This window comes from Penicillium solitum (genome assembly GCF_028829755.1).
Source record: "Penicillium solitum strain IBT 25940 chromosome Unknown utg000003l_segment0_segment0, whole genome shotgun sequence".
In the NCBI taxonomy this organism is placed as follows: domain Eukaryota; kingdom Fungi; phylum Ascomycota; class Eurotiomycetes; order Eurotiales; family Aspergillaceae; genus Penicillium; species Penicillium solitum.
Window position 1 is genome coordinate 4,465,234 of NW_027072123.1, and position 13,983 is coordinate 4,479,216.

Consider the following 13,983-nt stretch of genomic DNA (forward strand, 5'->3'; position numbering starts at 1 on the left):
CGCATGCGCCCCTTGTCCGGGAGATATTAAGCCTAAATGCCAAGATTTCCAAGACTTCCAAGAGTTCCAAGCCCCCTCCCGGTGTATATTATCACTGGTTGCAAAGCTGCACAAGACCATGCCAATCTATACTTCATTCTTCCAAGGACTTTGCGGGATGTACGGTGTACCCCTCTCTGGTCAAGTCCCAGTTCTAGAATACCATAAACCATGGTTCTTCGAACGTGGTTCTTCTGCCATTGTTTGGGCCGTTTTTGTCTCACCGAAAAACGTAGGTCCCTGTTCGTCGGCAGCTTTCACCTTATAGTAGTGGCAAAAAAATTGATAAAATTTTTTTTTTTTTTGCATGCGACTTAGTACTAGAATGAGGAACAACATTATATACACTAATGATGTGGACAACCCCATCTGGGTCGCATTTTCGAGGCGTCCAATATGCGTAGACCCCCCACCTGTGAGGTTGACCGCACGGCCATTCTGCAATGTTCTGGTTGGCTTCCATGATCCCGTCAAATAATGTGAAGACTCCATATGGGGTAGAGGGCGTCACATAGATCAGCGGAACTCTAGAACTTTAGAACCCTGGGCCAGTCCATTCTCATTCCCCGTAGTACTCCGTACTGGGGGTCCAGATGCCTTTTTTTTTCTTTCTGGAAGCTATATCATGTACCTAGGTTATCCAAACGCGGTCAAAAACTAGTACAATAGTACAATCTATAGTGTATCGAACCAATATATCAAATTACCGAAATCTTTTTAACGCTAAGCCTTGTGCCCTAAAGAACTTGTCATTCCAACGTGGCTTTCCCACGCGAACTAGAAAATCCAAACCAAATTTGTTTTATTCTTTTTTAATTTCTTTTAATTTCAAGGAAGATTTAATATTTTAATGTTAATTAGAGAATATGAAATAGCCTATTATACTATTAAATTCCATTTATTTTATTTTATCCCTGATGTTTTTCCCTTTCCCTGTAACTGGTATGTAACAGACATGACCCATATACGAACAATACCAGTATCAACAATACATATACCCTTTCCACGTCACCCCAAAGGCTTTAACCCCGAGACTCTGGTATGTTTCCAATTTCCTCTTTTTTCTTTTTTTCTTTTTTGCCTCTTTGCTTTTGATTAGTTGAACTTCATTTTTCTCAGAGGATGAGATCACCTAAATTGCCCCCTCTCTTCGCCTGAATTGGATCCAATCGCTTGCACCGCCCGAATTCCTACCCGATACCCCGATCTGGGCGCATTTCAATTCTCACCTTTTCCTTTTTGATTCGCCTTCTATTTGATCAGCTCCAGCTCCAGCTCCAGCTCCAGCTCCAGCCCTCAGCCTTTCTTTTTTGCCTTACACACTTTTTTAAAAAAAAACCGGGCTTCAGCTAGTGGTGGGGTACCCCCATTGCATAGAAAGTGAGTGTGTATTTCTTTTGTACTCCAAAGTCTCTGGGGTTTAATTGCACCTTTCTAACACTATTAGTTCTAATTCTTTTTTCCAACTTTTTCTTTCTATTTTTTCCATTAAGAATGTGTGCATCTCCTTGAGTTGCAGGGTGGCCAATTTCTATGGGACACAGACCTGGCTCTCCGTGTATCACTTACGGGAAAACGTTTCATCTTATGAGGCGAATCGCCGAACAAGGGTCCCGAGGTAGGCCTTCTTCAGCCCTATTTTCTCCCCTACCCCAGTCTTTTATGATCACGTCCTAAGTCCACTTTCAAATGATCTGACTCTCTCAATTTAGACTCACAAGACTTACACACTGCATGAAGTCTTCTTATTAACCATTCTCGCTCTATAACTATTTACCCTCTCTGGAAAGTAGGCAGAAGCTGGACCTTCTGACAAACTCTTCATCGGAGCGTGTGAGGCTGGTTAACAGTCCGCTGAACAATCGGAGCTGGTTTCACGACCGACATTTGCACTCAACTGGATTGGGTTATTGCTGGGATATTGAGATATCGATTTGACCTGCTTGCTCCGATTTACATCAAGCTCGACCTATTCTTCTGTTCGACTGGGTTTCTTTCTGATCTCAACTTGGGTTCATACGGATGCGCACCAGTCTCTGATTTCGATCCCGGCTCTATGTTCTGGTTCTAGAATGGACCTTCGATTTACTCAGTCACCGAGCTTCCATGATTCCAGAGAACACAAACGCCGTTCTTCCGAAAGATCCCAATACGCTATGCCCGAGCTGGCAATATCATCTCACGGCCCGTTACCTATAGCTTCACGAACTAGAACTACTATGATCTCCGCACCTCCACCACTTCCACCGCCGCCCAGAATTCCCGATTTGGAGATGGGCCATGACGCCGCCTGGCAACACGCAAATTTACAAACCCCGACTACTGCTCTACCGCCAATTCACTCGGACTCAAGTTTGTTTGGAGGTCATCGACGGCTGCAAACCGCCTCACAGGGTGATCCAATGCAGATAGACGATTTAGAGGGGAGGCAGGGCGGAGTTCCCGTCTCGCGAAGCCCCGAAACTCAGATCCAGATCCAGCCACCTCGGCCAGCTACAGACGGATTTCCAAATTCGATGTCAATTATCCCAAATCCGACGGGTCCAATGTAAGTACACTTGATGCGCGAGGACTGCGAGCTACTCTCGACTTTCGCAGTACCTGCGCTTTTTCTATATCAGGTTGACCCTTGCTAACACATTTGATAGCTTGAGTGGCGAGCGCGAATTTTCACTACGGAGTGTCAAAGACTCATCAAATGCCTACGACCAACACCTATTATCTAAAATTGGGAAGCCCCAAATAGCAAAACCCCCGTCACCAGGGGGATCTATCAGTCTTGGAACCGACAACCGAAATTCGCTCTCTGCACTCACAGTTCCCTCACGAAGCCCAAGCAATCTGCCATCACCCGGGCCTTCGGAAGGGTCCACATTGGACGTGAAATGGCACAACAGCCCTCAGTCCGGGGGCGTTTCTCCCAGGACCAAGGTCAACTGGAAAGAGTATGTCGAAGGCCGAAGTCCAAGCGTGGAGAGCAATGCACCATCGTCAGCACTGGATTACGACCAAGGACCTTTGCGGGATGCGGGCCGACGCCGATATCGTGGAACAACACCCCAGCGAGAAGATAGCATCAGTCTACCGAGCCGATCGAACCGTGGAAGCTATGACCAGGGCGTGTTTTCAGATATCGAGGGAGAGTTTTCGACTGACGAGCCAGCACCCCCGCGGCAATTCATTCTTCGAGAGCCGACTCCCCCGTATCCGGATTCTAGACAGGGCATGAAACGACGGGCATCCTCCCCTCCGCGTGAGCCGATGAGCGACGACAGACATACATTGCACGTTGCTACGAGTAACGGAGACTTGTCTCAGCGAAGACTGAGTGGTCATCCGTTTACGAACACACTATCGGTCAACCCCAACTACCCCACGAGTCAACGAACCCTCTCAGCCGCCTCATCCTTGAGTATCCGGACCTCGGGCTCGTATTCGTCTACGTTGTCTATTGGAGGTAGCAGTATGACCAGCCTTTCTCCGTACGACCGGTCTCCAGGAGGTTTCTCACCAAGCTCCGATCTCGATACTTTCCACGAAAAATCAATTCTCAACCCCAGCTCTCCTGCGGCGCTATCTCAGACTACTTTTTCAAGACTTCCAGGGCCTGCGTCTTTAGAACCGCCTGCGACAGACGCCACTGGAAAAATGTCTGTGCCGACGACCATTATGAATGTGCCAAAGCCAGCCGCGCCAAAGATCGGCGGACTTTTCATCTGCGATTGTTGTCCAAAGAAACCCAAGAAATTCGACAACCCAGATGGCCTACGGTAAGTTTACGCCGTGATGTCTTCATTGTATGAACCACACTAATTCAGAATAGTGCACACGAGATGGAGAAACAGTACGCATGTGCCTACTGCAACCACCGCTTTAAGAACAAAAACGAAGCCGAGCGCCACCAAAACTCCCTCCACCTCCGACGCCATTCATGGTCATGCGCCGCGCTCATGAGTTTCCAATCAGCATTCCACCCCTCAAACGCACAGTCCTGCCAGACAAATGCCGGCGCTACCCACGACACGTGCGGCTACTGCGGTGAGGAATTCCCAAATTTCCCTCAGGCAGACTGGGATCGACGATTCGAACATTTGACGACTGTGCACAAATTCGGCGAGTGCAATAATGCGAAGAAATTCTTCCGCGCAGACCACTTCCGACAGCATCTGAAGCATAGCCATGCTGGCACTAGTGGAAAGTGGACTAATATCTTGGAAAACGCTTGCATGAAAGAAGAGCAGCCGCCAGAGCCTCGCGAGCCGAGGGGACCTAAAGATAAAGCTTCTGGTCCCCAGAGCGGGTCGTTGACGTCTAATGCCATCTCGGAAGTTCTTAGCGAGCAATGACAATCAATAAGACATGTCTCTCTTGATCCGGGATTTGCTCTGCCTTGTGGTATCAGGCTACCAGACGGTTCCCCGCAAGCGGCTCTGCTGTTAATTGCATTCCTCGCTAGTTCATACTCCGGGCGTTGGATTTGTGGCAACAATTTTCTATTCTCTTTTGGACAATCGAGACTCTATACCCATTCGCATTTACCGATGATTCAGAAAATAGAATCTTGAATCTAAACCACATACCCTGTTATAAAAAGACAGCATCACCTCAACATCACACACCACCAACCTCACTCTCACCACACCCCGGGACATTCCTCATCTCTCAAAAACACCAAAAACAAAAAAACCTCTCATATTCATACTAGAAAAGGCAAAGTGAAAAACAATACACTCACCAAAAAGCCATCTAAGGCACCAAAAAAGCCTGAAAATCACGACCTGAAACGAACATTTTTGAATTTTTCCTTTTCCACGGAAGGAAAAGGTGGCGGGGACAAAGGGAGTTATATAGTCGGGACTGGGATGTTTCTTTTCAGTTGGATCAAAACCTCTTGTGTATACCCTTGCATTGCAATGGCCTGGGGGGATTCCTAACATCATTCTCATCTCATTTTTACATGGAGTCGGTTTCATGGTTGGTTCTTCAACTGGGTGGACTGGAATACTGGAATACTGGATGGAATATTTGCGTTCGATTTGTCTATTCTGGGGGGGGGGGGGGGGGTTTTTTGTTCTGACATGCTCTTATATATATTCCCCGCCCGTTTTATACATACTTTTTGTTGGATGGAACATGTGAGGCGAATGGAGGGCGTTGTATATAGATTCTTTTCTTTTTGCATAGTGGCCTTTCTCAAAATATATGGCTTTTATGCCTTTAGTCATTTTCATATCTTTCCAAGCTCTAATAGTGGATTTCTCAGTATTGAATGCTATTTTGATATACATATACATAGTGAATAGGAAATATTCAACTAAAATCCAAAAAGAAAGGTACAAATATTCAAAACGCGCGACCCCGAGACGATCTACATAAATCTAATAAGAAAATGCTTGGCCAAACCAAGAAATCAAAAGAAACCACCCAACCAAATTCCATCTACTCAGTAACACTGTCCTTAATACTCCGCAACGCACTCATCTTATGCATAGGATCGATAGCAGCAGCATTCTGCGCCCGACGACGGGCATCAGCCCAAAGCATAAACTCACCATACCCCTTCGGCATAACCTGCACATCCTTCTCAACAAGGAAAGTATAGTTAAACATACCCGTGGACTTTTTCGTACCGTGCTCGACATCCCGAACCTTGGAGTCAACACGCACCTGCACCTTGGTGTACTTGGTGCTATCACCCTCGCGCTCTTCGGGTTCCGTGTATGCAACCGTCGCGCGCAGGTACAGCACACTGCCCACGGGGACAGGGTTCTCGAAGGTGCTGGGATCGAGGGCGACGAAGTTTGGTCGGGCGTGTGCGAAGGATGCGGCGCAGCAGAAGGCTAGCTCGAAGGTTTGTTTCAGGAGGAAACCACCGAAGATCATGAAATTGTGGCGGTTGCGGTATTGGGGTTGCATGATCATGGCGGATTTCAGGACTGTGTCGCTCATGAACGCTTGGTTTGCGGGGCGGATAGCTGGGTTTTGGGGGTCTGTGGGCAGGTTAATGTTGATTTCACTTGGGCGATGTAATGAGTAAAAGGTTTTCTGGTACTCACTCAGATAGGACATCTCCTTTGTCCACATTGAGTGGATCAGGTTGCTCTCTTCGGCGTCTGGTGCCTTCTCCAAGAGACTGCGTGTGCGAAGGGCCTTCTTGGCTTGGTAATTCGCTTCGCCCTTTTGGAAGAGGCGCTTTTCCTCCTCGGTTTCAACGATGAGAGGAGCCACGGGGACGGGCCTATTGTCTGATGTTAGTTTGTGTGTTTGTGTGTATTGCTTGATAAAGAGAAGAAACATACGTCTTGGTAGCCGGATCCAGTGAGACCATAGTGAAAGCACAAGTGATCAGGACATCTTCAGGCTTGGCTTCCTGTCCTTCCGGGCGGGCCTTGGTGACCTGAAGGGAGATTTCCATACTTGATCGACCTGTCGCGTAGGTACATTGACCGCTGAGCTCGAGGTCGCAGATTTCCATCAGCGGGTTCTCAATAGTGATCCGGTCACAGGCCGCAGTGACAGTGGATACACCGTCACCTGTGTGACGGTAGGCAACGATACCAGCTAAGGCATCAAGGTCCATCAGGAGTGAGCCCAATCTAATCAGAATGATCAGTCAAATGCTCTTTTGATACGTAGGCTAGCAAAGACATACCTAATATGCCCGGAGGCGTTGAGATAAGAATCCAAGAGCCATTTGTCTTGGGCCAAAGGCAAAATCTACAATCCAGTCAATATAAACATGCTGATTTCCACCTCACCAAATACAAAAAAAGAATACGTACAGCACTGTAATAGCTATCCGACATCTTCTTCGGCGAGACATCGGGCGTAACCTTTTGCCCAGCCTTCTCCTGCGGCCCGGCCGTCTCGGCCTCGCGAGTCTGTGTTAAGGCGTCAATCCATGGCGTCTTGACACGCATGGGCATCCACGTGGGCCGGGACACTGCCTGAGACGACGTGGAGTGGAAGTCCTGGGTGTTGATACAGGATGGCTGAGCTGCGACTGCGGCTCGCGCGGGCAGCGCAGCCAGAGATTTTGAGCGAGCAAGCGCTGATCTTCTACTGAGGCCAAACATCGTGATGTCGAAGGAGGGAGAATAAAGAAATGTAGCTATTCCGGTAGATTCGACTCGGTGCTCAACAAAATGACGATGTCCCGAGGATCCGATGTATACAGTGGCCTATAGCGATCAAAAGAGATTTAATTACTCAATGGCATGGCAGAAAGTGACCGCCCTAGTCACTAGACTTTCAAAGTCCATTTGCTGGCAATTCACTTGATTTACTGAGTTTAGTTAAATCACAGGTGTTCCCAAGGGCTGGATATTCTGGTAAAAGATATTAAAATCTATATATTCTACCATTTTAGTGAGAACTCATCAGTCCATAAGTTAAGTCTCTCATGGTCACTGCTAATTGCCGCATGGCCTACCCGATAAGGTTCGCCCCCGGGGATTCTCGGCCCGGATACGAAAAACGATGTCATCGCTTCCGATAGAGGCACCGAGGGTTTTGACATTGCTCTATACTCCGTAGATGTGGTTTGCAGCTGAAGGCGACCTCCAAAGCCAAGTATGAGCGTACAGATGCCTGAGATTGTAGTGTCACAATCCGGCGACTCGATCCTAGTGTCATTGAATCGAGCTGCGGGCTAAAACCAACCTCCGGTTGCCATACATGTCTGCAAGAATACGACGAATCACCCTTGGCAGACCTGCAGCTTTGGAGGAAAGTAGTTCTTTGTCACATTGGATGAGGCCTTCCAAGGTTAAGGTTGGCATCAAATGAGCTCAACTGAAAGAGTTGAAATGTGAAGGGAAGATCGAAACATGATTTGTACCTTGGAGTTCATTTAAGCTTAACCAAGCTCCGGTCCGATGGCCAAATAACGTCAAAATGAAGTCATCGATAAGATATTGACTTATTACACTGAATTCAAAACTTGGAAGCAACTAGCTGGTTTGTTTTTCTACCTATTCGAATTGATATATTCACTTGAAGAACCTGGAATAAAAAGAAAAACATATATCTGCAATATGAGCGACCCAACAAACCCACATATCAAAGAGCGCACCACACCTCAATGGGGTCTCTACCAGCGAGAGAACTTCTGGAAACAGAATGAAGGAACAACACCACTCTTCAATACGGGTATAAAATTTTCATTATGATCCCACCGAACTTACAGAAACTAACCTCCACAGACCCCCGAAAAATGGAAGAAAGAGCCAAAGAAAAGCTGAGCGAGGGCGGCTGGTACATACTACCTCCCCATCCGAGACCAGCAATATCCCAAGACACAAACCCACTAACAAAACTACTGCCAGGTACTACGCCTCCTCAAACGCAGGAATGTCAAACACCCACCTCGCAAACCGACAAGCCTTCTACCGCCACCGACTAATCCCAAACCAACTAGTCGACACCAATAACCGCTCAACAACAACAACGATCTTCGACCACAAAGTCTCCGCCCCAATCGGCTTCGCCCCAATTGGGATAAACAAAATCTACCACCCAACCGGCGAAGCCGCGGTCTCAAAAGTCGCCAATGAGCTCAACCTCCCCTACTGCCTCTCCACAGCAGGCAGCACATCAATTGAAAAAGTAGCTGCCGCAAACGGACCTTCAGGAACACGATTCTTCCAACTGTACATGCCACACGACGACGAGCTAACCGTATCCCTTCTCACACGGGCCTGGGAAAACGGCTTCGACGCACTGATTCTCACGACGGATACATGGCAGCTCGGATGGCGACATGACGACATTGCGTCATCGAATTATGCATTCTACCGCGGATTCGGTGCTGATCTGGGACTTACCGATCCTGTTTTCCGGAAGAGATGTGTTGCGGACGGGATTGATCCTGATGTTGATATTGTTGCTGCGTCGACGAAGTGGATTGATTCTGTTTGGCATGGACGGGCTTGGTCGTGGGAGAAGATTCCTTGGTTGATGGAGACTTGGAGGGGGATTAGTGGGGGACGGCCGTTTGTTATTAAGGGGATTCAGTCTGTTGGTGATGCGAGGAGGTGTGTTGAGCTTGGGGTTGAGGGGATTGTTGTGAGTAATCACGCTGGGAGACAGGTTGATGGGGCTGTTGCTAGTCTTGATGCGCTTGAGAGGATTGTTGAGGCTGTTGGGGAGAGGATTTACGTTATGTTTGATTCTGGGGTTAGGGGGGCGAGTGACGTTGTTAAGGCGTTGGCTCTTGGAGCGAAGTTTGTGTTTATTGGACGGCTTTGGATTTGGGGGTTGAGTATTCAGGGTGAGGATGGGGTTATGCATGTTATGAAGTCGTTGTTGGCGGATTTGGATATTTTGATGGGTGTTGCTGGGTTCAATAGGGTTGAGGATTTCAATCAGGATATTCTTGGTGAGTTTTGTGTTCCTGGGATGTGAAGATGGATGCTGACTTGGAGACGCAGAGTCGGATCCGAAGAATTATACGCTCATTCCACAGAAGAATTTGTGAATGGAAGACATTCTGGGGTGGATGCTGCTTTTAATTTCCTCCACAACATCCTCTAGCTTACAGGGACAGCTTGTTGCCCTAGCCCAGACATGACTCAAAGCTACGCATATTCGACTGTAAATACATTCAGTGACTAGCTACACAATGAAAGAGGATATGGTTAAACACCCCCAATGTATTCCGTGGGACTTGTAAGTGACTATAGTGCCCAAACGCTTAGCCACTTGTCAAAGAACACACACGAGAAAGCCCCGTTTGATTTGGATGCTGAGCTGCATGGGCCTCAACAGTGTTGATTTCTCATGCATAGGCATCGCTGTGCTACGGGACCCTCCGCATACACTGTCTCATGGGGGCTTTGGTGAGATGGTAGTTGAGCGGGATGGGGAGAGGAAGAAGAGAAGAGAAAGAGAAGAGGAAGAAAGATGGGAGGGGACCTTTTATACCCTCAACAACACGTACCTTCCTAAAATGGACACCTGCCTTGCACCTTCCCTCATTGTCAATGCCACATGCACCTTCCCACTCCATACAGCTAGTTCGTATAGAAATGTGTGCATTGATTAGATATTATTAGAATTGAAAGCTTCTATTATGGGATTTTGACGTTTTGCCAATGGTATTGTAGACTTTTGGCTATCTGAATGAAAATAATAGCAAGTCATGTCCAGGTTAAATGAAGGATACATGTCGGATGTTCAACACAAAACGAGTGATATATGCAGCTGAAAAAAAAGCCGAATAGACAAGGTGCCGCCAACGTATGTTAGTATGAGTGGGTAATCGTATGTGAACCCGGGTGTATTAACAGAAATGAAATGATGTGCGTGTACAATAATCGACAATATGCACGGAAAGGGCGTGGGTGATAAGTGAGTGTACAGTAATACAAAGAGCAGAAATATGATTGCCGCCAAATCAAAAAATGCCAAGAAGTGAAAGATGGGCTAAAATGCAGTTCAAATAGCAAATGCGCCAAGCATGACCGTGAGCATAGACCAGCTAATGCCGCGGATGAGGTGGGATGCGGAGCTGTCGGAGACTGTGGCCATTGTTGAGGAGGTCGATGATGATGTGGGGTCCGCAGCAGACACAGCAGTGCCAGTGACTGGCGGTGCAGTGAATGTCCCATTGCCCTGGGACGTGGAGGAAGAGGAGGAGGATGAGGTGGAAGATGACTTTGAGTTTGAGGCCGAGGCCGAGGCAAGCGCGCCAAACCCGATCTGTCCATTGTCGAAATCGAACACCGTGTAGACGTTCTTCAAAAAGACATCGCCGACAAGCCAGTTTGCACCGTTGGATGCATAGCCGACAATGGTCGAAATGCAGTAGGCCGAACCGTCCGACTCAGCGTTTCCAACATAATCCTTAGGTGAGACGTTGTATTTAACACCAGAGAACTCGAACTCTATGGTAGCAGTCGAGTTGCATGGGATCAAATAGTTGTTCGGGTTGGAAGGCTGTTGAGATGAATGAGGGACGAGAGAAAACAGGGTTTTGGCGTCCGCGGGAGGGATCAGGAGGTAGGTGGTTCCGGTGTCGATGGTAGCGGATTTTCCGGTAAAGTTGCAACTTTGTCCATTCACATAGGCATCATCCACGGGGATGCTCCAAATTTTCTCGTTGGTGGCAGTGTAGGAGATAGTACCATCGAATTTGGTTGTATCGACACCGCCAAAGTTGATTTCTCCATCCTTATTATTGTCTGATGAGCGAGAGAGACTGAATCCAACCAAGTTTGACTTGATGAGCTTTTTCTCAGCCACAAGATCCATGAAAGATGGCAAATTCCACCCTTCTGTACGCGATCGACCTAAGCCAAGAATCCCATCGAATGGGTAACTCTGAAAGGTTTCCGAGGCATTGTTAGCAAGACCGAAAGTTTGCGAGACTTCGAGCCCTGCGATTGAGAGGGTGTCTTTCCCCATCTTTCCCGAGACCTTGCCGCTGCCGTAAAAGAGGCTGAACGTCGAATCGTCGGTGGTATAGCTCGTTGATGCTGACTGGTCGAACTTGTGATGCCGTGTGCAGACAGGCTCGGTGCATTTCGAGCCGAAGACCCAGGTATTGGGTGCTCCAGTGTCGATTGCCATCCACATTTCTTGCTTTTGAGAACCTACATGAACGGGAGAGAAGTATGAATAGTCTGTTCCGTCCTGGTTTAACGGTGCACTGTTTTTCAATGATGGCTCATGTGATTCAACGATCTTATAGCCATCATCGCGGCGAACGGGCATTTTTTTAAGATCAAGAGTCCATGGTTTGTCGGCTGTGTTGGATGTGTCGGTACTGTCGGTGCTCTCATCGTCGGATTTCACTTCGATCAAGTTCCATGGGACAAAGCGACGTTCGACTGTAGTTTCCGTGGAAAGTTTCATCCGCAATTCCCATGGATAGAAGGCGTGCACGCCTGAGATGCCGACAATGAAGACCAGACATGATGAGAAATGCATGATACGATCCCTGGGGGAGTTTAGGCAGAAAATGTAGAAGCCTGCATTTGATGAACCGAAGCCGGATTCGATTGGAGGTCTCTCTATTCAATATAACCGTCGCTGTATGAGGAATTGGGACTCGAGAAGTTGAAGGATTGAATTAAGTGATAGATTGAAGTTGGAGAGAAGAACCAAAAAAGAAGACAAGAAATTAAATAACGAATTGTAAAAGGTGAGGAGGTTGGAGAAACTCGAAATGTGCCCATGAAAGATGTGAGGGGGGGAGTGGCGGACATGGGTCTCCACCGTTGAAAAACCTCCCCTGAGAAGTTGGCAAGAACACCAGTTGGCTCTAAACTGGAATTGGCTTAGTTCCCCCACGCCAGGGACTATCCTCCACTTGTCTAACGCTCATTAGAACTGATCGGCTGGTTAAATGAAGCTAGTGGAGTCCAAGCTTGATGTTCTTCTATAGGAACTTGAAATGGGTTATGAATTATCTTGAATCTTAATTCTTGGACTATTTTATACCTACTATTGACTATCATTGCTTCGGAAATCCGGGGTGTGAACATATTAATCGCCCAAAGGTAATGTTGAAGCAAACTAGTTAAACAGCTAAACAACTAAACATCGAAGTCTTTCATAGAGACACCCAAAGACAAAAATAGAGCGCGAAAGAAGGAAGTGAAACCCCCGACAGAATGCGACCGTACTTTGTTACCCATTAGGCGTACAATATAAGGAGTATACGTTGTACGGTCTAGACTCGCAGGATTTACGCCTCCACTTGGGTCGAGAACATCTGATCCTGACAACCCTGACAGGGACCACTTTTCTTTTTTTTTAGCAGATACTTGTGTCTACTTACTACAAATCACCAATTAAACTATTCAAACTGATTCAAACTTCAATGACTAGTGATTTGTACGCATATTTATGTATTTTAATTTTGAGAAGATCCAATTGATTGAAAAGACTAACAGTGGCAAACCAAAAATGGATCCATCATGTAGATCACCAGCCAGCTGTGGAGACTGATAAACTCGAACACATCCAGGAGTTTCCAGGGCGATATCACAAAGCTTTACGGATATCGAGGCGAATTGTGGATCTGTCTTTTTAAATGAACAATCCATATATCATGAACCAAAGTCAGTTGTCTAAAAGCCAATAATCCGTATACTGCGGAATAACTAATATATGTGCGACAGATATTAGTACCTCGGTATATATCAACTTTGGGATATTAGCGACCATATACATCTTAATTTGGTACGAGAGTCATGGCATTTGCTATTGCTCCATCGCAATTCATGTGCCAGTGAGTCTCACAGGTTATACACAGAAAAGTCCCTCGCACAGTGTGCTTTTTTTACGGCCTTCGTATACACTAAAAAGACATTTAAAAAAGCCATATCAAAAGAACATCCAAAAAGAGATCACAAGGCCGCATAAGCCACCGATTAGTCTTGTATTTCTAGACTTACATGTGCCTCGAGAAGAGGAACTTTTAGTGACGAGCCATATGGTAAATAATAAATAGACCGGAATAACCCAGGGCACCTAACATATAATGACCCAGCGAAGTAGCACACTGTATGCACAGGGCTATCTCGACATATACCGACCTCATGTAGAACATCATGATGTCAACAAAGGCATAAAACCAGCCCTGAAGTGCGGGTAGATCGTGATGCAAAGCCACAGACCCCTTGCAGCCCAAACAACCCCAAAGCCCCAGCCACATATAGCCTGAAAAAGGCACCCAAAATAGCCGTTGTCAAAAGAAAAACAAAATATCCAATGACGCACAAACACAAATCCAGACCCCCAAAATCGCTGAAGATTGATAAATCAATCAGATAATCACCTCAGCTCTCCCCGAAATAGCCCGAGCGGGACTCCGACCTTCCCCACGAAACACCCGAACCCCATCCACCCCATCGATCCCACGGACAACAGGAAATTACAAAGGTGGAAAAAACATACCTCGGAACCGCAAAGCTATTACCGACGGTGCCGCTAGAG

General features: G+C 47.0%; 4 protein-coding genes across 4 annotated transcripts; 2 read left to right on the plus strand and 2 right to left on the minus strand.

The window, feature by feature from the left end:
* The first annotated feature begins 1,521 nt into the window (after positions 1-1,521).
* znfA (putative C2H2 finger domain protein) lies at positions 1,522-4,783 on the plus strand. Its single transcript, XM_040957084.2, has 5 exons — positions 1,522-1,657; positions 1,752-2,587; positions 2,688-3,809; positions 3,863-4,649; positions 4,671-4,783. Exons 2-4 carry the CDS (start codon positions 2,112-2,114, stop codon positions 4,383-4,385), a joined length of 2,121 nt encoding a protein of 706 aa, XP_040812504.2. The 5' UTR covers positions 1,522-1,657; positions 1,752-2,111; the 3' UTR covers positions 4,386-4,649; positions 4,671-4,783.
* Positions 4,784-5,478: 695 nt separating this feature from the next.
* N7455_005633 (putative acyl-CoA thioester hydrolase) lies at positions 5,479-7,115 on the minus strand (the record flags this gene model as incomplete). Its single annotated transcript, XM_040957210.2, has 5 exons — positions 5,479-6,029; positions 6,096-6,277; positions 6,339-6,635; positions 6,692-6,756; positions 6,822-7,115. The coding sequence occupies 5 exons, from the start codon at positions 7,113-7,115 to the stop codon at positions 5,479-5,481; spliced, it is 1,389 nt and encodes a 462-aa protein (XP_040812360.2).
* Positions 7,116-8,009: 894 nt separating this feature from the next.
* N7455_005634 (uncharacterized protein) lies at positions 8,010-9,584 on the plus strand. The gene is made up of 4 exons (XM_040957167.2): positions 8,010-8,190; positions 8,244-8,295; positions 8,367-9,418; positions 9,471-9,584. Exons 1-4 carry the CDS (start codon positions 8,076-8,078, stop codon positions 9,515-9,517), a joined length of 1,266 nt encoding a protein of 421 aa, XP_040812363.2. The 5' UTR covers positions 8,010-8,075; the 3' UTR covers positions 9,518-9,584.
* Positions 9,585-10,476: 892 nt separating this feature from the next.
* N7455_005635 (pepsin-like aspartic protease) lies at positions 10,477-11,970 on the minus strand (the record flags this gene model as incomplete). Its single annotated transcript, XM_040957110.2, has 1 exon — positions 10,477-11,970. The coding sequence occupies one exon, from the start codon at positions 11,968-11,970 to the stop codon at positions 10,477-10,479; it is 1,494 nt and encodes a 497-aa protein (XP_040812446.2).
* Between the last annotated feature and the right edge of the window lie 2,013 nt (positions 11,971-13,983).